Source organism: Taurulus bubalis, assembly GCF_910589615.1.
Source record: "Taurulus bubalis genome assembly, chromosome: 10".
Lineage (NCBI taxonomy): Eukaryota > Metazoa > Chordata > Actinopteri > Perciformes > Cottidae > Taurulus > Taurulus bubalis.
The window spans coordinates 28,828,043-28,850,361 of record NC_136598.1 but is presented as its reverse complement, the minus strand read 5'-3'; the positions used below and the strand labels follow the sequence as shown (position 1 = coordinate 28,850,361).

Below are 22,319 nucleotides of genomic sequence, written 5' to 3'. Positions count from 1 at the left end.
TAGTATTATGTCTTTAACTTCTGGGACTAGTATTCTGTCTTTAAACTCTGGGACTAGTATTCTGTCTTTAACTTCTGGGACTAGTATTATGTCTTTAAACTCTGGGACTAGTATTCTGTCTTTAACTTCTGGGACTAGTATTATGTCTTTAACTTCTGGGACTAGTATTATGTCTTTAAACTCTGGGACTAGTATTCTGTCTTTAACTTCTGGGACTAGTATTATGTCTTTAACTTCTGGGACTAGTATTCTGTCTTTAAACTCTGGGACTAGTATTATGTCTTTAACTTCTGGGACTAGTATTATGTCTTTAAACTCTGGGACTAGTATTCTGTCTTTAACTTCTGGGACTAGTATTATGTCTTTAAACTCTGGGACTAGTATTCTGTCTTTAACTTCTGGGACTAGTATTATGTCTTTAATTTCTGGGACTAGTATTATGTCTTTAAACTCTGGGACTAGTATTCTGTCTTTAACTTCTGGGACTAGTATTATGTCTTTAACTTCTGGGACTAGTATTCTGTCTTTAAACTCTGGGACTAGTATTATGTCTTTAACTTCTGGGACTAGTATTATGTCTTTAAACTCTGGGACTAGTATTCTGTCTTTAACTTCTGGGACTAGTATTATGTCTTTAAACTCTGGGACTAGTATTCTGTCTTTAACTTCTGGGACTAGTATTATGTCTTTAACTTCTGGGACTAGTATTATGTCTTTAAACTCTGGGACTAGTATTCTGTCTTTAACTTCTGGGACTAGTATTATGTCTTTAAACTCTGGGACTAGTATTCTGTCTTTAACTTCTGGGACTAGTATTATGTCTTTAACTTCTGGGACTAGTATTATGTCTTTAAACTCTGGGACTAGTATTCTGTCTTTAACTTCTGGGACTAGTATTATGTCTTTAACTTCTGGGACTAGTATTCTGTCTTTAAACTCTGGGACTAGTATTATGTCTTTAACTTCTGGGACTAGTATTATGTCTTTAAACTCTGGGACTAGTATTCTGTCTTTAACTTCTGGGACTAGTATTATGTCTTTAAACTCTGGGACTAGTATTCTGTCTTTAACTTCTGGGACTAGTATTATGTCTTTAACTTCTGGGACTAGTATTATGTCTTTAAACTCTGGGACTAGTATTATGTCTTTAACTTCTGGGACTAGTATTATGTCTTTAACTTCTGGGACTAGTATTATGTCTTTAAACTCTGGGACTAGTATTCTGTCTTTAACTTCTGGGACTAGTATTATGTCTTTAAACTCTGGGACTAGTATTCTGTCTTTAACTTCTGGGACTAGTATTATGTCTTTAACTTCTGGGACTAGTATTATGTCTTTAAACTCTGGGACTAGTATTCTGTCTTTAAACTCTGGGACTAGTATTATGTCTTTAACTTCTGGGACTAGTATTCTATCTTTAACTTCTGGGACTAGTATTATGTCTTTAAACTCTGGGACTAGTATTATGTCTTTAACTTCTGGGACTAGTATTCTGCTCAAAGTCTGTTTACAGGAGCAGATGTGATGAAATGCATTCAACACCGGAGAAGAATTAGTAACTTCTAACTGCTCTGTCCTTTGTCGGCTCATGTTCTTCTCCACTGATGTCTTGGTTTGCTGTATGTGTTGCCTTCTTTCTATAAATGGCTCTAAAAAAAGCCTCAGGATGCTTCCTGTTTCCATATATGGCAATGGGCGTGTCCTCATGCGACTCAGTGGAACGGGAATAATTGTTCAGACTGAACTGGATCGTCCGTCTGTCTCAGCAGAAGATCTTCAGGGTGAGTTTTATGATCACATTAACTGATGAAACATTATTGTCAGCAGCAGCGTCTCCACTCGGACTTCTATTCAAATTGGTGAATAATAACCAGGTTAAAGTCTCAATACGATTCACATTTATATAAAAAATAGAACTGAAACGATTTGTCAATTAATGGATTTGTTGATCAGAAACAGAAAACCTATTTATTATTAAATAATGAATAAATCTACACTCATACAAAATATCTAATCCACTCAACGTCTGGAAGTCTAGAGTGAACCATTTTATTAACATTTATATACATAGCGAAACCCAATGTGATAAAACTAATAAATATGCAGCAGTTTGCTTACAAGTACCTACAGAATAACCCACGAATAAGTGATTGCAGCTGAAACCAAATGTGTTAGTTTCCTAAACCGAACCAGACTTTCACTGTCGAGGAGTCAGATTTGACTCATAAACATCATTTAATAAGTGCTGTTAATAAAAGTGCTGGTGAACTTATTTGATGTTTTGATCTGAGGAGCTGTGACTGAGTTCATGTTGTATTATTGTAATAATACGTATTATTATTAACAGAGAGGATGACCTCTGAAGAAGAGGATCAGCATTAATATTGACCTATGAAGAAGAGGATCATCATTAACTCTGACCTCTGACTCTGACAGATGTGTGTGTCCAGCTGTCTGAGGTGTGTCGCCGTCTCTCTGATTGCCTTGGCAATCGTTTGCATGCTGTCCAACATCCTGCTCTTGCTCCCTGAACTGAAGATCCACTTCCTGTTGGAGGGTCATGTGACCAGAGAGGCCACCTGGGCCACGGGCCTGTGGGGATCCGGCTTCCTGGTGTGTGTGTGTGTGTGTGTGTGTGTGTGTGTGTGTGTGTGTGTGTGTGTGTGTGTGTCGTGTGTGTCATGTGTGTCATGTGCTCTGTGATACATGTGGTAATGAAAACCCTGCAGTGTGGGTTTGACTCATGCAGCAGAGTTGTGTGTATTGTGATGTGTGTATTGTGATTGTGTAATTTGCTGGGTATTCTGGTGTATCGTCACATTTTCTGCTTATTTTCTTCTCTCAGTTTAAATCTGTGTTTATTTTCACCATTTAAAATTAAACCTGTAGAAGTTGTATGAACGTTACTTTGAACTCTGGCAGCTACTTGACCAATGTACCAACCCAGAGTTCATGACCATAGGGTTGGAACGTAAACAAGACCCTGAGATACTTGAACTCCTTCGCTTGGGGTAGACACTACGTCCCCACCTGGAGGGAGCAATCCACCGGTTTACGGCAGAGCACCATGGCCTCAGATTTAGAGGTCTTGACTCTCTTCCCCGCCGCTTCACACTCGGCTGCAAACCGCCCCACTGAATGCTGATAGAATGCTGTAGAAAGCCTTTTCCAGGTCCACAAAGCACATGTAGACTGGTTGGGTAAACTCCCAGGACCCCTCCAGTAGTCTCTGAGGGTAAAGAGCTGGTCCACTGTTCCACGGCCAGGACGGAATCCACACTGTTCGTCTTGAATCTGAGGTTCGACAAGCGGTCGGAGCCTCCTTTCCAGCACCCTGGAGCCTCCTTTCAGCAAAATCTTTTCAAATATAAAGACGATGATTATGAAAGAAACTTGAAAGGAAACAAACACCCTCCAAAATATAATTATTTATTAATATCAATATTCATGTAACATTATATTGGTATTTCCTCTGATTTCAGGTTCTGCTCGGAGCTCGAGCATTTGTGCAAAGCAGCAAAACCAGAGGCTGCTGTGCTTTCAGACGCCAGGTGATCTTGTGGATGTTTTCTGATTATTGACAACTAGAAAATATAATTTGTAACAAAAAGAAGGAAATTTAGCTACACATTTTTTTTTTATTATTAATTGAAGTTGTAAAAGCTGGATATGAAAAAAAGGTGATTGTTTAAAGAATGTACTGATGATTATAACAAGTAATGCCTGAGAAGAAAAGTTATGAGGAAAACATCACTCTGGTAATGAGAGTTGTTTTGTTGAAAGTAAGGCTGGATTAATGTTTCTCTCTGTGTCCAGATGTTGTGTCAGGTGGTGTACTCCTGTGTGTGTCTGCTGGCTGCTGGGGTTTGCTGTCTGGTTAGTGCCACTGGTCTCTCTCAGGGTCCCCTCTGTCTGTATAACACCACCTCCGCTCCAACTTGGGGGGTCCCGCTACAACCCCATCCAGACTGGTGAGACATACGAACACAACCACAAAGTGGACGTCATGTTGTTACCCAAATACTCTGACTCTGTATCTCTGACTCGAACTGTAACTCTGACTTTGTCACAGTTCAACTTCCCTTCTCTCCTGCCACTCTATCTCTCACCCACCTCATCAGCTCAAACACTCTCACCTGTCCACTCTGCTGCACCTAATCTCTCTAAGGGGGCGACTGTAGCTCAGGGGGATGAGTGGTCGTCCCGAAACCGCAAGGCACCCGGCTCAATCCCCAGTCCCCCCACAGCTCACATGTCGAAGTGTCCCTGAGCAAGACACCCAACCCCCAGCTGCTCCCCGGGCGCCTCAAAGGGCTGCCCACTGCTCCCTAATCAGGGATGGGTCAAATGCAGAGAAGAATTTCCCTAAAGGGACTAATAAATGTTTCCTTTTTTCCTTTTTCGTTTTTAAGCCTCAGCTTCACACTAGCTCCCCTGACAGCTTGGCGTTCCACCGAGTGGATTTCTTCACGTGAGCAGATTCGAGACTGTTGGCCTGTTGTGATCTCTGCCTGGAATAAAGCGTTCAACCATCAACCACCTGACGGGGAGAGCTCGCCTTTGGGGAACAGCGGAATGGGATTGCCATACTCCTGCCTGTGCTTCCTTCTGGTCCTTTTCCGACGAGCTGTGCAAGATCTTTAAGTGGTGTCCTTGGGACCGGACGCCGGCGGCCTGATGGCTTCAGCAGGGCCACCAGCCCGTCACGGGCTATGCTATTGATTTCCGGACCAAGGCACAATTAAGTTTGTGGAACCCGAATGCCCAGTGTGACACATATTTGCTCAGCCTAGCAGATTACGTCAAAGACAAACTAGTCTCGTTTGAGCTACCCACATCCCTGAACTGTTTTATCGAGGTAACCACCGGATTGGATTGTTACATCCAGGCTGTTCTGGCCACAGCCCTTGACGGTCATCTTCTGGTGACAGTGACACACCAGACCGTCCCAGTCCACATGCTCCTGTCCGTCAACCACCACAAGACCATCAGCTTCCATATTCTGCAAACCCCTCGTAAATCCCTGGCTGCGTCGACACAACCATCACCTCGACTGGACTACGGGGGCTTTTCGGGGTTGGAGCCCCTCCTGTCACCCAGTCTGCCTGAACCAAGCCTCTGCACCACAGGTTCCACTCTCACCAACTCAAGGCCTGAATTTAGGGAGATTCAACAGTCCCAGGCCATGTCTCTGCCTCCCCACCGGCCTTATGATTGTGCCATCGACCTCCATCCAGGTATGTTCCGCTCATCTCGACAGCCTTTGAGTTACTTCAAGGAGCCACCATTTTCTCCATGCTCAATATCCACAACGCCTATCACCTGGTCTGGATCAGAGACGGGAAAACGGCATTCAACACACCTAAGGGACATTACGAGTACCTAGTGATGCCCTCTGGTTAACAAGCCATCTTCCAGACCCTGGTGAACAACGTGCTCCTGGACATGTTGGACTGGCACGTATTCGTCTACGTCGATGATCCTGATCTTCTCCAAGAACCAAGAGGAACACGTTCACCCCATCCAATCCGTACTTCAACGTCTACTGGTGCACACTCTTTTTTTTAAAGGTGGAGAAGTATTACTTTCACCTTCCCACAGTTTTATTCCTGGGATATATTGTTTCCCATGGCAGCATCAAGATGGGGAGATGAGAGATGAGGTGAGGTAACATGGCACTATAGGCTTCTTAAGATATGATGTGCATCACTAATTAAGGCTTTGTAGGTGAGGAGAAGGATTTTAAATATGATTCTTGATCTTACAGGAAGCCAGTGCAGAGCAGCTAGTACAGGAGTAATGTGATCTCTCTTCCACGTCCTCGTTAGTACACGAGCTGCAGCATTCTGGATCAACTGGAGAGACCCAAGAGACTTAGCAGAGCAGCCTGATAATAAGGAGTTACAGTAATCCAGTCTTGAAGTAATAAATGCGTGAATCAATTTTTCTGCATCGCTTTGAGACAAGATGTGTCTGATTTTTTAAATGTTACGTAGGTGAAAAAGGCAGTCCTTGAGATTTGCTTCATGTCGGAGCCAAAGGACAAGTCCTGATCAAAGATAACTCCAAGATTCCTTATGTTGGTGCTGGATGCCAGAGCAATGCCTTCAATCATTAGATAATTGATTTCTGAGGTGTTCTGGCGAGTTGGGGGCGTCCTGTCCCAGCACTCTGCTGCTGACCAGAAGCCCCATCTTTGCACCATGTTCTATGAAGAAATGAGAAACTATTACATTGGCAACCGGGAACTACTAGCAGTGAATCTGGCCCTGGAGAGTGCCGGCACTGGCTGGAGGGGACCAAACTCCCCATTCCGGGTTTGGACCGACCATAAGAACCTTGAGGACATCTGCACAGCCAAAAGACTCAATTCTGGACAGACCAGGTGTCTCTATTCTTCATTGGTTTCCACTTCACTCTCTCCTATTGCCCCGCGTCCCACAATGGCAAGCCTGATGTCCTTTCCCGTCAGTTGCAGGGGTAAGAGGAACCTACCTCCGGCTCTTCTTCCATCCTTCCTGACTCCTGCCAAGTTGCTGTCCTCACCTGGGAGATTGAGGAATCTGTGAGGGCTGTGATTGAGGGTCAAGCCGGTCCCAGTGCCTGTCCTCCTAACCACTTACCTGCCACCCGGGCATCCAAAGGACCCAGGATGCTTTCGGCAGAGCTTCTGGTGGGCCTTGCTCAAAGAGGACACCAGGGCCTGCCCAGTCTGAAATTAACACAAGCCTTCTCACCAGGCTCCGGCCGGCCTTCTGCAGCCTCTCCCAGTGCCTCATTGTTCGTGGTCCCACGTCGGAAGATGCCATCCTGACAGTGGTCGATAGGCTTCGCTTCTGCCGCTGGGGGCAAGGTCATCAGTGTCTAGTAGACTGTGAAGGATACTGTTCAGAGAAGAGGCAATGCATTCCGGCTCGTAACATCTGCCACCCCCGACTCATTGACATGTTTCATTGACAGCACCCGGACCAGCCTTTCAGGACTAAGATGCCTGCCGGGAACACCCAGTAGGTCCCCTGGTCGGACAATGATGGTCTTTCCTCCAGTTCCGAGGACTCTCTGTCTCTAACTGTAACTGCAACTCTTACATTAACTCTAACGGTAACCTTAACTCTGTCTCTAACGGTAACCCCGACTCGTACCTTAACTCTGTCTCTAACAGTAACTCTGTCTCTAACAGTAACCCTGACTCGTACCGTAACTCTGTCTCTAACGGTAACCCCGACTCGTACCTTAACTTTGTCTCTAACGGTAACCCCGACTCGTACCTTAACTCTGTCTCTAACGGTAACCCTGACTCGTACCTTAACTCTGTCTATAACTGTAACCCTGACTCGTACCCTAACTGTAGCCCTCCCGTCTCTCTGTCCCAGTCATGCAGGCTATCTGTACAACAGAACTCTGTGGTCTGGATTGTGTCTGGAGCCCAGAGAAGTGGTTCAGTGGAATGTAGTTCTGTTCAGTGTGATGGGGGGCGCCAGTGGGCTGCAAACGGTCCTCTGTGGTGCCAACATCCTCAACTCCCTGCTGGGACTGATCCTGGGACAGGGTCTCTGCCACAACAAGGTCTGTGTTTGGTCTCAGAGTGTATTATACGGTCTCATACTGTCTAATACTGTCCTACGGTCTAATACGGTCTCATACTGTATTATACGATCCATTACTGTCTCGTACCGTCTTATACTGCATTACACGGTCTTATACGGTCCATTACTGTCATACGGTCTCGTACTGTATTATGGTCTAGTGCGGTCTTATACTGTCTTATATGGTCATACTGTCTAATGCTGTATTATACGGTCTCATACTGTCTTATAATGTATTATACGGTCTTATACTGTCTTTTATTGTATTATACGGTCTCATACTGTCTCATACTGTCTTATATTGTATTATACGGTCTCGTACTGTCTCATAATATCTTATATGGTATTATACGGTCTCATACTGTCTCATATGGTATTATACGGTCTCATACTTATATGGTATTATACGGTCTTGTACTGTGTCATACTGTCTTATATGGTATTATACGGTCTCATACTGTCTCATACTTATATGGTATTATACGGTCTCGTACTGTGTCATACTGTCTGATATGGTATTATACGGTCTCATACTGTCTCATACTTATATGGTATTATACGGTCTCATACTTATATGGTATTATACGTCTCATACTGTCTTATATGGTATTATACGGTCTCATGCTGTCTTATAGGCAAGGCAAGTCAAGTTTATTTGTATAGCACAATTCAGCAACAAGGCGATTCAAAGTGCTTCACATAAAACCATTAAAAGCATCAAAACATAATGCAGATTTAAAAACAGTTAAGAAAACATTAAAAGTAGAAAAAGCAACATAAAAAATAAAAGTTGAATAAAAGTTGCAGTGCAGTTTAAGAAATAAATTGCAGTAGTGAGATGCAGTAATTGAATCTGGTTCAATTAAAGGCAGTAGCAAACAGAAAAGTCTTCAATGTGGACTTAAAGGAGCTGAGGGTCTCAGCAGACCTGTAGCTTTCAGGGACCTTGTTCCAGATATATGGAGCAGAAAAGCTGAACGCTGCTTCTCCATGTTTAGTTCTGACTCTTGGAACAGAAAGTAGACCCGTCCCAGACGACCTGAGTGGCCGGGATGGTTCATAAGGTAGCAGTAGATCGCAAACATACTTAGGCCCTAAACCATTCAGTGCTTTATAAACCAGCAGCAGGATTTTAAAGTCAATTCTTTGTTTGACAGGGAGCCAGTGCAAAGACCTCAGAACTGGAGTGATGTGATCCACTTTCCTGGTCTTAGTGAGGACTCGAGCTGCAGCGTTCTGAATCAGCTGCAGCTTTGATTGACTTTTTACAGAGGCCTGTGAACACACCGTTACAGTAGTCAAGTCTACTGAAGATAAATGACCTGTGAACACACCGTTACAGTAGTCAAGTCTCCTGAAGATAAATGACCTGTGAACACACCGTTACAGTAGTCAAGTCTACTGAAGATAAATGACCTGTGAACACACCGTTACAGTAGTCAAGTCTCCTGAAGATAAATGACCTGTGAACACACCGTTACAGTAGTCAAGTCTACTGAAGATAAATGACCTGTGAACACACCGTTCCAGTAGTCAAGTCTACTGAAGATAAATGAATGGACAAGTTTCTCCAAATCCTGTTGAGACATAAGTCCTCTAACCCTTGATATATTCTTCAGGTGGTAGTAGGCTGATTTTGTAATTGTCTTAATATGGCTGTTCAGGTTGAGGTCTGAATCCATAACTACACCTATATTTCTGGCTTGGTTTGAGGTTTTTAACATTAGTGATTGAAGCTGAGCGCTGACTTTCAATCGTTCGTCCTTGGGACCAAAAACAATTACTTCTGTTTCATCTTGATTTAATTGAAGAAAATTCTGGCACATCCAGTTATTGATTTCTTCAATGCATTTAGCCAGCCCTTGTATGGGACTATAGTCCCCTGGTGATATAGTTATGGAGAGTTGTGTGTCATCTGCATAATTATGATAACACACTTTGTTGTTTTTCATAATTTGAGCCAGTGGAAGCATGTAGATGTTGAATAGAAGAGGCCCCAGTATTGAACCTTGGGGAACACCACATGTCATCCTAGTCAGCTCTGATGTGTAATTAGCTACCGACACAAAGTATTGTCGGTCCTTCAAGTAGGATTCAAACCAGTTAAGTGCTGCGCCAGAGAGTCCTACCCAGACTTTCAGTCTGTCTAGTAGTATGTCATGATCAACCGTGTCGAATGCAGCACTGAGATCCAGTAATACTAAGACTGAAGTTCTGCCACTGTCTGTGTTTAAGTGGATGTCGTTGAAAAGCTTAACAAGAGCAGTTTCAGTACTGTGGTGCTGACGAAAGCCGGACTGGAAGACATCGAAACAGTTATTTTCGGCCAAGAAGTTGTTCAGTTGTTGAAAAACCGCTTTTTCCATTATTTTACTTAAGAATGGGAGGTTTGATATTGGTCGATAGTTTTTCATTATTTCGGGGTCTAAACTAGCCTTCTTTAGAAGTGGTTTAATAACTGCAGTTTTTAGGGCTTGTGGGAAGACACCTGAGAGAAGGGATGTGTTTACAATTTGTAAAAGATCAGCGGTCTTGCAGTGTGAAATATTTTTGAAAAAGTGTGTTGGTAGAATATCCAAGCAGCAGGAGGATGTGTTCAGATGGTGTATAATGTCTTCTAGGCTTCTTTGGTTAATTGAGTGAAATTGTGTCATGATATTTGAATGGATGCTATTTAAAGATGGGGACAACACATATCCTGTGGTTGGTGTGGAGCCACCGACTGCTTGTCTAATTCTCTGAATTTTATCAGCAAAATAGGAGGCAAATTGATTGCATGCCCAGGTGGATTGAAGCGTAGCCGTTACCGACACCGGAGGGTTTGTTAGCCTGTCCACGGTAGCAAATAAGGCGCGTGTATTGTTTTTGTTTTTGGTTATGATGTCAGAGAAGAAGGCCTGTCTTGCATTTCTAAGTTCCAAATTATAATTGTGAAGTCTCTTTATAGATACCACAGTGAACCTGGATGTTAGTTTTTCGCCACCTGCGTTCAGCTTTCCGACCCTCTCTTGTCTCTATTCTGACCAGCGTGGCATTTCTCCAAGGGGATCTTTTCTTACCCGAGACAACCTTCACCTTAGTGGGTGCAATGGCATCAATAACATTTTTAACTTTAGAATTGAAGCCATCCACAAGCTCATTGACTGAGATGCAAGAGAGGCCTGGTGTGGAGCAGAACTTCTGAATAAATAGTTCACTGGTGTTTTCAGTGATGTAACGCTTTGTCACAACCTCGGTTTGGACATTTGTGTGTAGAGAGATTGCTCTCAAAGAAAACACAGGAATGATCAGAGAGTGCAACATCCGTCACAGCAACCTTGGAAATGTCCAGACCTTTGGTGATGATTAGGTCTAGAGTGTGCCCCTTATTGTAGGTGGGACCTGTTACATGCTGAGTCAGATCATAGTTATCAAGGACACCACAGAGCTCTATAGACCCTCTGTCCTGGGGATTATCAACATGGATATTAAAATCACCAACAATGACAACACAATCAAAATCAATACAGATTATAGACAGCAGTTCAGTAAACTCATCAAAGAAGGTTGCACAGTATTTAGGTGGTCTGTAAATGTTGAGGAATAAAACTTGCGTGGAATTGAGAGCCACATATTCAAAGGAAGTAAAATGACCAAAAGACATCTGCTTGCATATGGTATTATACGGTCTCATACTGTTTCATAGTGTCTTTCACGGTCTCATACTGTCTTGTATGTTATGATGTTTGTTTGTTTGGTGTCCTGTTTTATTGTGAAGTCCTTATCTTGTGTGTCCTCTGTGCTCCTGCACTTCATGCCCTCGTGATTGTCTGTCTGCCCTGTTCCCTGATTGTGTATTCCCTTCACTTGTGCTGCCCTCATTAGGCTCGTTCGAGATGATCCAGTTCTGCGCAGAATCGATCGGCGGCGATCGGCGCGCAATGCTGCCGGTTAGATTTGTGTCCGACTTGCTCCCGACTTGCTCTGACGTCATGCACACGTGGTCAACGATACTCTCACGAGACTAAGTCGCCCTCGATTTCAGAGTCAGCTGCCGCAGTTGCTTTCCAACGACTGCGTGGCCCAGTGCATGATGGGAAACGCCTGGCTGTCGCCACATCAGAGAGCTGATTGGCTCTTAGATCTGACAGCAAACACCACGTGTTGTAGAAAATTCTTATTTTATGTGTAGTTGTAATACTTAACGCTGGATTATTGACTATTAGTCTCATGTTTGATCTAAAAACATTTATTGTGTGGTTGTTAATACAAAATCGTATTTATACAACACACATCAAAACCACTAGTAATGTATTTCACAGGCAGACATCAAAAGACCAAAGGACGCAGCTACACACTCATTTTTACATGAATATATATTCATAAACACATATAATAAATCCAAACGTGATCTGTAAACTACAAGTATACAAAAGTTCGGAACTAACAGGAAGTACTTTTTTCTGTGACTTCCTGCGTAAACACAGCTGACAACTGTCCGACTTGATTGCAGTTTTTTGTCAACGCCTCCTGCTGCGGCCGCCTGCTCTCGTCTGGATTCCAGGCGAGGCGCAGCTCTAACGAACGAGCCTATTGTTTTCCACCTGTGCCTCGTTACCTTCCTCTTGTATTTAAACCCTGTTTGTCTCCTGTCCCCTTGTCGGATTGTACTGGGTTTTCCCTGTCTGTTAGCTGTCCCGTGAGTAGTCCTGTCTTGTCCCTGTCTTTTGGATTCCTGTTTTTGTTTATTCATTCCTCGGCCTGTTTTTGGAAGCCTGACCTGAGTTTTGTTTTGTGTAATACATTTACTTTAATCTGTTGCTCTGGCATTTGGGTCCACTCCGTAAATCACAACCTGACATCGTACTGTCTAATATTACATTATATTTAGCTGACGCTTTCATCCAAAGCGACTTACTTGTTGTTTTTGTAATACTGTCATATGGTCTAATGGGGTCTTATACGGTCTTTATACGGTCTTATACAGTCTCATATTGTCATACGGTCTAATATAGTCTTATACGGTTTTACACTGTCTTATACAGTCTAATACTGTCATACGGTCTTATACGGTCTGATACTGTCATACGGTCTTATACGGTCTGATACTGTCATACGGTCTAACACAGTGTTTTTTTACAGGTCAGTCCCGGATCTTTAACGATGAAACCGGCTAAGAAACTCTTCATAATGTAAAGTTATAAAGACTTTTATTTTCAGTCCAAGTTGTAAAATAGGAAAACAAAAAACACTGATGCACTTTAGATAAACAAAGACTTAAAGATGATTAATTTAAACTCAACCTTGTTTCTGCACAAATACTATGTATTGTTTATTTAAAATGACTGTTCAAGTTGTTTGTATTTGTTAATTATGTAATGTTTAATTATTTTAGTCATTTTTACAATGAACACAGTTGATTTATTTAATCTGTGTTTCTATTAATAAATACCAATTGATTTGTTTCTTAGTTTATTCTGTCATAATTATAAAATATAGTTTGATTGATCTTTGACATTTTCAAATGTTTTTCCATATTTTTATTCAAATTAATTTAATAAATATCACAAATGGGCCAAAAGCACTGAAGTGTTTGGTATTCTTAAACTTTTAGGTTAGTTGTTTCGTTTTGAGACTAGAGATCATAATAATTAAAGGGAATTCAAGAAAAGCAGTTCAACTGAACCAGGTGTCTACAGTCCAGAACCACATGGGTCCTGTTAAAGGTGTCCAAACTGAACCAGGTGTCTACAGTCCAGAACAACATGGGTCCTGTTAAAGGTGTCCAAACTGAACCAGGTCTCTGTGGTCCAGAACAACATGGGTCCTGTTAAAGGTGTCCAAACTGAACCAGGTGTCTACAGTCCAGAACCACATGGGTCCTGTTAAAGGTGTCCAAACTGAACCAGGTGTCTACAGTCCAGAACAACATGGGTTCGTTAAAGGTGTCCAAACTGAACCAGGTCTCTGTGGTCCAGAACAACATGGGTCCTGTTAAAGGTGTCCAAACTGAACCAGGTGTCTACAGTCCAGAACCACATGGGTCCTGTTAAAGGTGTCCAAACTGAACCAGGTGTCTATAGTCCAGAACCACATGGGTCATGTTAAAGGTGTCCAAACTGAACCAGGTGTGAACATGGCCCTGGTTACATTGAGTATAACTGAGTGTCGTCACACTCTCTGACACAACAAACAGGCAGAACCGTGAGAACCATGAAGGACTTCAGACAACACTGAAGAGTAGAAATCCTAATCGTTTAATGAGGCAAACAGAAACATTTGAAGATGGACTTCAGTCTCTGTGTAGTCTGGTCGGAGGAACTCAGGTGAGTTTGTTTTCAGGTCCAGGGCCTCCTGGTCGTCTGTCGATGCTGAGAAACGGTTTGCAGAGGGTGGGGCTGGAGGTCAGGATCAGACTGGGTGCGCTTGGTTTCTAGTGCAGCACCTTCCTGTCAGCTGATCCGGGGCGGGTGGGGTAGATGTGGAGCTGAGGGAGGTCGATGCCGTCGTTGTGCAGATCCTCCTGCTTCTGTAGACCGTTAAGTTTCACCAGCAGCTCACAGATGAAGACCTGATGGAGAGGAAGACCACAGAGGAAGAGTTAGCACCTCCTCCAGGATGGACTGATCACCTCAGAGGAAGAGTTAGCACCCCCTACAGGATGGAATGATCACCTCACAGAAGAAGGCTTAGCGCCCCCTAAAGGATGGACTGATCACCTCACAGAAGAAGGCTTAGCGCCCCCTACAGGATGGACTGATCAACTCGCAGAAGAAGGCTTAGCGCCCCCTACAAGATGGACTGATCAACTCGCAGAAGAAGGCTTAGCGCCTCCTACAGGATGGACTGATCAACTCGCAGAAGAAGGCTTAGCGCCCCCTACAGGATGGACTGATCAACTCGCAGAAGAAGGCTTAGCGCCCCCTACAGGATGGACTGATCAACTCGCAGAAGAAGGCTTAGCGCCCCCTACAAGATGGACTGATCAACTCACAGAAGAAGGCTTAGCCTACCGGAGTGGTTCTCAACTGGTCTGGCTGTGGGCCACCATCACCCCTGAATGACAAACCAAGGCCCAAATCGAGGAAAAGCTTCAACTTCTCAAATGTACTTAATAAAAAGATGGTGCAGTTTGAACAGAATATCACAGTGTGCCAACACAAAAAACTAGTTAGAAATATTCCCTTTTACAGTCAATAAAAAACAAAAAAAGTGCATCTTAAGGACACAAGGTAATACAACATACATAACAATTCAGTAACAAGTCAGTTTTAACAGACTCAACAGCTTTCATGCACAAACATGAAATAGTCCAACTACTGAGAAATAGTTTAAAAAAAGACTCAACTTAGAATACTCACTCACTGAATCTATTACAACCAACGCTGCACTATGGAAACAATGTCTTGAGGAGCAGCTTTACCCACAAAGTCAAAATAAATTAAACAAAAAGTGCAATTGAAAAAGATTCAAGTATGTAAATGTAACTTTTCTACTGATTACCTTATCAGTAAGTAAATACGAAAACACATTAAGCAGCACTCACTTCAACCTGAGGTGTAACACTGACATAGACCTGAGTCTGGAGGAATTCATACTGGAAGAACTGGGGATGTCTGATGTTTGTGGGACTGCCACAACATGTAAAGCAGAAATAGTTGTTATTTCTGCTATGGTGGATGGCAGAAATTAACTGTTCAGCTAGGAAAAGTCTCTTCGCTTTTGGTGTGAGGGAATCTCTGACTGAATCACGGGGTGAGTTGCCCTCCTGAATCGCGAGGCGAGTTGTCTGACTCTCCCTCTCCTGACGGAGTCAGCTCTAACTATAAGCGCTATCAAAGAGGAAAGTCTTAAGTCTACTCTTAAATGAGGTGATTGTGTCTGCCCCGCGGACTGAAAGTGGAAGCTGGTTCGACAGAAGAGGAGCCCGATAACTGAAAGCTCTGCTACCATCCTACTTTTTAAGACTCTAGGAACCACAAATATCCCTGCATTCAGTGAGGGCAGCTCTCTAGTGGGGTAATAAGGTACTATGAGCTCTCTAGTGGGGTAATATGGTACTATAAGCTCTCTAGTGGGGTAATATGGTACTATAAACTCTCTAGTGGGGTAATATGGTACTATGAACTCTAGTGGGGTAATATGGTACTATGAGCTCTATAGTGGGGTAATATGGTACTATGAACTCTCTAGTGGAGTAATATGGTACTATGAACTCTAGTGGGGTAATATGTTACTATAAGCTCTCTAGTGGGGTAATATGGTACTATAAGCTCTCTAGTGGGGTAATATGGTACTATGAGCTCTCTAGTGGGGTAATATGGTACTATGAGCTCTCTAGTGGGGTAATATGGTACTATAAGCTCTCTAGTGGGGTAATATGGTACTATGAGCTCTCTAGTGGGGTAATATGGTACTATAAGCTCTCTAGTGGGGTAATATGGTACTATGAGCTCTCTAGTGGGGTAATATGGTACAATAAGCTCTTTAGTGGGGTAATATGGTACTATGAACTCTCTAGTGGGGTAATATGGTACTATAAGCTCTCTAGTGGGGTAATTTGGTACTACGAGCTCCTTAAGATATGATGATGCATCACCAGTTAAGGCTTTGTAGGTAAGGAGAAAGATTTTAAATATGATTCTCTTACAGGAAGCCAGTGGAGAGTAACTAGTACAGGAGTAATGTGATCTCTCTTCCGTGTCCTCGTTAGTACACAAGCTGCAGCATTCTGGATCAACTGGAGAGATCCAAGAGACTTACCGGAGCAGCCTGATAATACGGAGTTACAGTAATCCAGTCTAGAAGCTTTTCTGCATTACTTTGAGACAAGATGTTCCGTGGTCATCAAGGCTTCATCGTTTACAAATACAAACTGAGATCCATCTGATAAATACAACTTAAACCAGCTTAGTGCTGTACCTTTAATACCAATCGACTGGTCTAGTCTCTGTAATAAGATGTCATGGTCAATGGTGTTGAATGCTGCACTAAGGTCTAGCAAGACCAGTACAGAGACAAGTCCTTTATCAGCACTAAGGTCTAACAAGACCAGAACAGAGACAAGTCCTTTATCAGCACTAAGGTCTAACAAGACCAGTACAGAGACAAGTCCTTTATCAGCACTAAGGTCTAACAAGACCAGTACAGAGACAAGTCCTTTATCAGCACTAAGGTCTAACAAGACCAGAACAGAGACAAGTCCTTTATCAGCACTAAGGTCTAACAAGACCAGAACAGAGACAAGTCCCCTATCTGATGCAAATAGAAGGTCATTAGTAATTGTCACTAGTGTCTCTGTGCTATGATGCTTTCTAAATCCTGACTGAAACTTCTCAAATAAACTATTGTTATGTAAAAAGTCACACAGCTGGTTTGCGACTACCTTCTCCAGTATCTTAGAGAGGAAGGGAAGGTTAGAGATAGGTCTGTAGTTAGCCAACACCTCTGGATCCAGAGTGGGCTTCTTAAGAAGAGGTTTAATTGTTCTAACCCTAACACTAGGACCTCAAAGTAAGATGGGGGGCTTCTGCAACTACTCCGGGTCAGAAGGGTTCAGCCTCTGGGAAACATGAATGTACTCGGAACAATGAGTCACTCATTTCATTCCCTTTCCCGTGTCTACGTTCGTGTTCCCTATATACTTCCCTTAAAGCAGCTTCTTTATGGTTCTCACCTCTGTATTGTTGTGACAGGAGAGAAAGAGGTCCTGAAAAGACAGATAGAAAGACACATAAGACACCAACAGGACAGACAGAAGGATGGATATACATATTTATTTTTATATATATATATTTACCTGTAGTCTCTGAGTTCGCTCCTCGTCTGTCCTGAAGTCCAGCAGTTCGTCAATGTTCACCTCTTCTGGCATCTCCTCTTCCTGAGGACACATTGTTTAATATTATATCATGTTAAAATAATATCATAAAATAATGTTCAAATAATGATGTATTAAAATATTGTTCAAATAATGTTAATATCATTGTGTGTATTTAATATTATGTAATGTTAAAATAATATTTAAGTATGTTAGAATTTTTTGTGATAACATTTTCAAATGATTTTCAAATAATGATAATATAGTGTTATATAATATTTAAATATTATATAATGTTCAATGAATATAATATAAATAATGTTTATCTTATATACTTAAAATAATGTTCATACAGTGTCACATAAAATAATAAAGTAAAAATGTTGTGAAATGTTGTTATATATTGTTAGAATAAGGTTAACATAATTAGAATGATGTATTAAATGAATGTTTAAAATAATAATTACATTATAGTTAATATAATATTTCAAGAATTTCATTACATGATGAAATTATGCTGTAAATAAAAACAAATTGTGTTAAGCTAATGTTATATAATGCTCCAATTATGTTAAAATACATTTTGGTGTGTTAAAGAAACATTTAGAAACCCCCTTGAAGGTAATTAGTAGGTCAGCAGGACCACATCATCTGCAAATAGTAAAAAGGCCATCCCGAGACCCTCCCACCGACTCCAAGAAGACCAGACACTCCCAACTGCTTTTCGGTGAATAAGCAGAAAACAGCAGTCTGGGCTCTCCCCTGAGGGCCTGTTGGCCTTGGGAGACCCGACCAGGGGCTGATGCCCCGGACAACATGGCTCTAGGATCACTGAGCACCTCAAACTCCTCCACCGCGTTAAGGTGGCGATTCATGGAGGAGTATTATTATTATTATGTACAACTTAAAAGTACCATGATGTAAAGTGTGTAAATATAGACCTACCACCCTGTCCAACACATTATCACAAACATTGTTCTTCTTCCCTGGGTTTAACGCAAGTCATCCTCTCTGTTGTCATGGTGACCTGACCTCTGACCTCTTCACTGATGTGACAATTAGTCTGTCTGACAGTTTCTCTTTTGTGTGTGTGTGTGTGTGTGTGTGTGTGTGTGTGTGTGTGTGTGTGTGTGTGTGTGTGTGTGTGTGTGTTTGTGTGTGTCAGTCTCTGACAGGAAATGAGCCAAAGGAGCAGATCTGATTATCTATTTATCACCACACACACATACACTAAATAATCTCTTCCCCTTTTAAATCTGTCATGTGAGTGTGGGGAAGGGTCATCAATCTCCCCTCTAATGTAGCTTTTACCGCCTCTCACGCGTCAAAATAGTCTGCAGCTCCAGGGAGGAATTATTGACGTATGTAATATATATATTTATATATATTGCTCAGCATGTTAAAGAGACTCCAGGAGGCTGAATATTTTTGGATTCAATAGTTTATGAGCACATAATGTAGTTGCAAGGACACATCATTTCAATGAAAGACCCAGAACCTACAGACAGCTAACTGTGGCCCTGATCTCACCAGAAACAACCTCTCTACTGCTTTTTTACTTTTCTTGACTCATGTTTTCAAACCAAGTGAATCCGTTTATATTTATACATATTTATATGTAGTGATATAGAGCAGAGTGTCATCAGTAGAGACAGAGCAAAGAGTCATCAGTATAGAGATATAGAGGGAAGTGTGATCAGCGTAGCGATATAGAGCAGAGTGCCATCACTATAGAGATATATAGCAGTGTCATCACTATAGAGATATAGAGCAGAGTGTTGTCAGTATAGCGATATAGAGCAGTGTCATCACTATAGAGATATATAGAGCAGTGTCAACAGTATAGACATATAGAGCAGAGTGTCGTCAGTATAGAGATATAGAGCAGAGTGTCAGCAGCATAGAGATGTAGAGCAGAGTGTCATCACTATAGAGATGTAGAGCAGAGTGCTATCAGTATAGAGATATAGACCAGAGTGTCGTCAGTATAGAGATACAGAGCAGAGTGTCAGTATAGAGATATAGCAGTGTCATCACTATAGAGATACAGAGCAGTGTCATCAGTATAGAGATATAGAGCAGTGTCAACAGTATAGACATATAGAGCAGTGTCAACTGTATAGATATATAGCAGTGTCATCACTATAGAGATACAGAGCAGAGTGTCATCAGTATAGACATATAGAGCAGAGTGTTATCAGTATATAGATATAGAGCAGAGTTTCAGCAGTATAGAGATATAGAGCAGAGTGTCATCACTATAGAGATGTAGAGCAGATTGTTATCAGTATAGAGATATAGAGCAGTATCAGCAGTATAGAGATATAGAGCATAGTGTCATCAGTATAGAGATATAGAGCAGAGTGTCAGCAGTATAGAGATATAGAGCAGAGTGTCATCAATATAGAGATATAGAGCAGAGTCTTATCAGTATAGAGATTTAGAGCAGAGTGTTATCAGTTTAGAGATATAGAGCAGAGTGTCATCAGTATAGAGATATATAGAGCAGTGTCAACAGTATAGACATATAGAGCAGAGTGTCATCAATATAGAGATATAGAGCAGAGTGTTATCAGTATAGAGATTTAGAGCAGAGTGTTATCAGTTTAGAGATATAGAGCAGAGTGTCATCAGTATAGAGATATATAGAGCAGTGTCAACAGTATAGACATATAGAGCAGAGTGTCGTCAGTATAGAGATATAGAGCAGAGTGTCAGCAGCATAGAGATGTAGAGCAGAGTGTCATCACTATAGAGATGTAGAGCAGAGTGTTATCAGTATAGAGATATAGACCAGAGTGTCGTCAGTATAGAGATACAGAGCAGAGTGTCAGTATAGAGATATAGCAGTGTCATCACTATAGAGATACAGAGCAGAGTGTCGTCAGTATAGAGATATAGCGCAGAGTGTTATCAGTTTAGATATATAGACCAGAGTGTCGTCAGTATAGAGATATAGAGCAGTGTCAGCAGTATAGAGATATAGAGCAGAGTGTCATCAGTATAGAGATATAGAGCAGAGTGTTATCAGTATAGAGATATAGAGCAGAGTGTTATCAGTATAGAGATATAGAGCAGTGACAGCAGTATAGAGATATAGAGCAGAGTGTCATCACTATAGAGATGTAGAGCAGAGTGTTATCAGTATAGAGATATAGACCAGAGTGTCGTCAGTATAGAGAAATAGAGCAGAGTGTCGTCAGTATAGAGATATAGAGCAGTGTCAACTGTATAGATATATAGAGCAGAGTGTCGTCAGTATAGAGATATAGAGCAGAGTGTCATCACTATAGAGATCCTCTATACGGACCCCCATCCCTAAGACCCCTCAGTGGTCTTGTTGTTACTGTGGTACAGGAAGGTTTGTGTTGTAGTGTGTAGTTGTGACTTAGTGATGAAGGAGGGTCAGGGTTACAGAGGACTATGTCGGATCAGGGTCAGGATTATGGAGGACTGAGGCGCATCAGGGTCACGGTTATGGAGGACTGAGGCGCATCAGGGTCAGGGTTATGGAGGACTGAGGCGCGTCAGGGTCACGGTTATGGAGGACTGAGGCGCGTCAGGGTCACGGTTATGGAGGACTGAGGCGCGTCAGGGTCAGGGTTATGGAGGACTGAGGCGCGTCAGGGTCACGGTTATGGAGGACTGAGGCGCGTCAGGGTCAGGGTTATGGAGGACTGAGGCGCGTCAGGGTTATGGAGGACTGAGGCGCGTCAGGGTCAGGGTTATGGAGGACTGAGGCGCGTCAGGGTCACGGTTATGGAGGACTGAGGCGCGTCAGGGTCAGGGTTATGGAGGACTGAGGCGCGTCAGGGTCACGGTTATGGAGGACTGAGGCGCGTCAGGGTCAGGGTTATGGAGGACTGAGGCGCGTCAGGGTCACGGTTATGGAGGACGCAGGAAAAAAGAGAAGGTCAAACCCCCAACAGTCTTCCAGTGAACGGACAGCATTTTTGCAGTAATACTTGTAGTGTTTGCAGTAGTACTGCAGTAGTGTTTGTAGCAGTACTTGTAGCAGTACTTGTAGCAGTAGTACTTGTAGAAGTACTTGTAGAAGTACTTGTAGCAGTAGTTATGCAGTACTCACCCGGCCCCTGTACAGATGGTCCAGTCCACAGTCGATCCACTTCTCCACGTCCAGTCGTCTCTGCAGCTCCTTCCGGTTGTACTGCACAGTGACCCGGTTCCTAAGGTTACTATGGTTACTGCTCACCCTGTTCACCCGGTGGGCCGCCATCAGGACCTCAGACCTAGACCCGGACTAACACCTGGACCTGGACCCGGACTAACACCCGGACCTGGACCCGGACTAACCAGCAGACCTGGACCCGGACTAACACCTGGACCTGGACTAACACCAGGACCTGGACCCGGACTAACACCTGGACCCGGACTAACACCCAGACCTGGACCCGTACTAACCAGCAGACCAGGACCCGGACTAGCACCCAGACCTGGACCCGGACTAACACCCGGACCTGGACCGGGACTAACACCTGGACCCGGACTAACACCCAGACCTGGACCCGGACTAACCAGCAGACCTGGACCCGGACTAACACCCAGACCTGGACCCGGTGAGACCTGGACCCGGACTAACACCCAGACCTGGACCCGGTGAGACCTGGACCCGGACTAACACCCAGACCTGGACCCGGTGAGACCTGGACCCAGACTAACACCCAGACCTGGATCAAGTATTCAGAGGGTAAAATATTCACCTTATTGAATCAAATGAATTATAAAGAAATCTGTAAGAATTGCAGTAAGAAATACTACTAGTAGGTACTACTGATACTACTACCACGAGTACTACTAATGACTATAACAATAATGACTATAACAATAATAACTATAACAATACAACCCTTGTTGAGTAGTCTCTGCTCTGAGGCTTCAGGTCATCATGAACTAGGAGATGAATCGGAAGCTTTGAA

General features: G+C 42.8%; 2 protein-coding genes across 2 annotated transcripts; one reads left to right on the top strand and one right to left on the bottom strand.

The window, feature by feature from the left end:
• Positions 1 to 2,436: 2,436 nt before the first annotated feature.
• On the top strand, positions 2,437 to 12,761 carry LOC306742588 (transmembrane 4 L6 family member 5; the record flags this gene model as incomplete). The annotated part of the gene is made up of 5 exons (XM_079224979.1): positions 2,437 to 2,613; positions 3,483 to 3,551; positions 3,817 to 3,971; positions 7,374 to 7,566; positions 12,708 to 12,761. 5 exons carry the CDS (start codon positions 2,437 to 2,439, stop codon positions 12,759 to 12,761), a joined length of 648 nt encoding a protein of 215 aa, XP_079081105.1.
• A 1,237-nt stretch (positions 12,762 to 13,998) lies between these two features.
• LOC306742587 (protein phosphatase 1 regulatory subunit 14A-like) lies at positions 13,999 to 21,619 on the bottom strand (the record flags this gene model as incomplete). The annotated part of the gene is made up of 4 exons (XM_079224978.1): positions 13,999 to 14,136; positions 17,242 to 17,274; positions 17,365 to 17,445; positions 21,470 to 21,619. 4 exons carry the CDS (start codon positions 21,617 to 21,619, stop codon positions 13,999 to 14,001), a joined length of 402 nt encoding a protein of 133 aa, XP_079081104.1.
• Between the last annotated feature and the right edge of the window lie 700 nt (positions 21,620 to 22,319).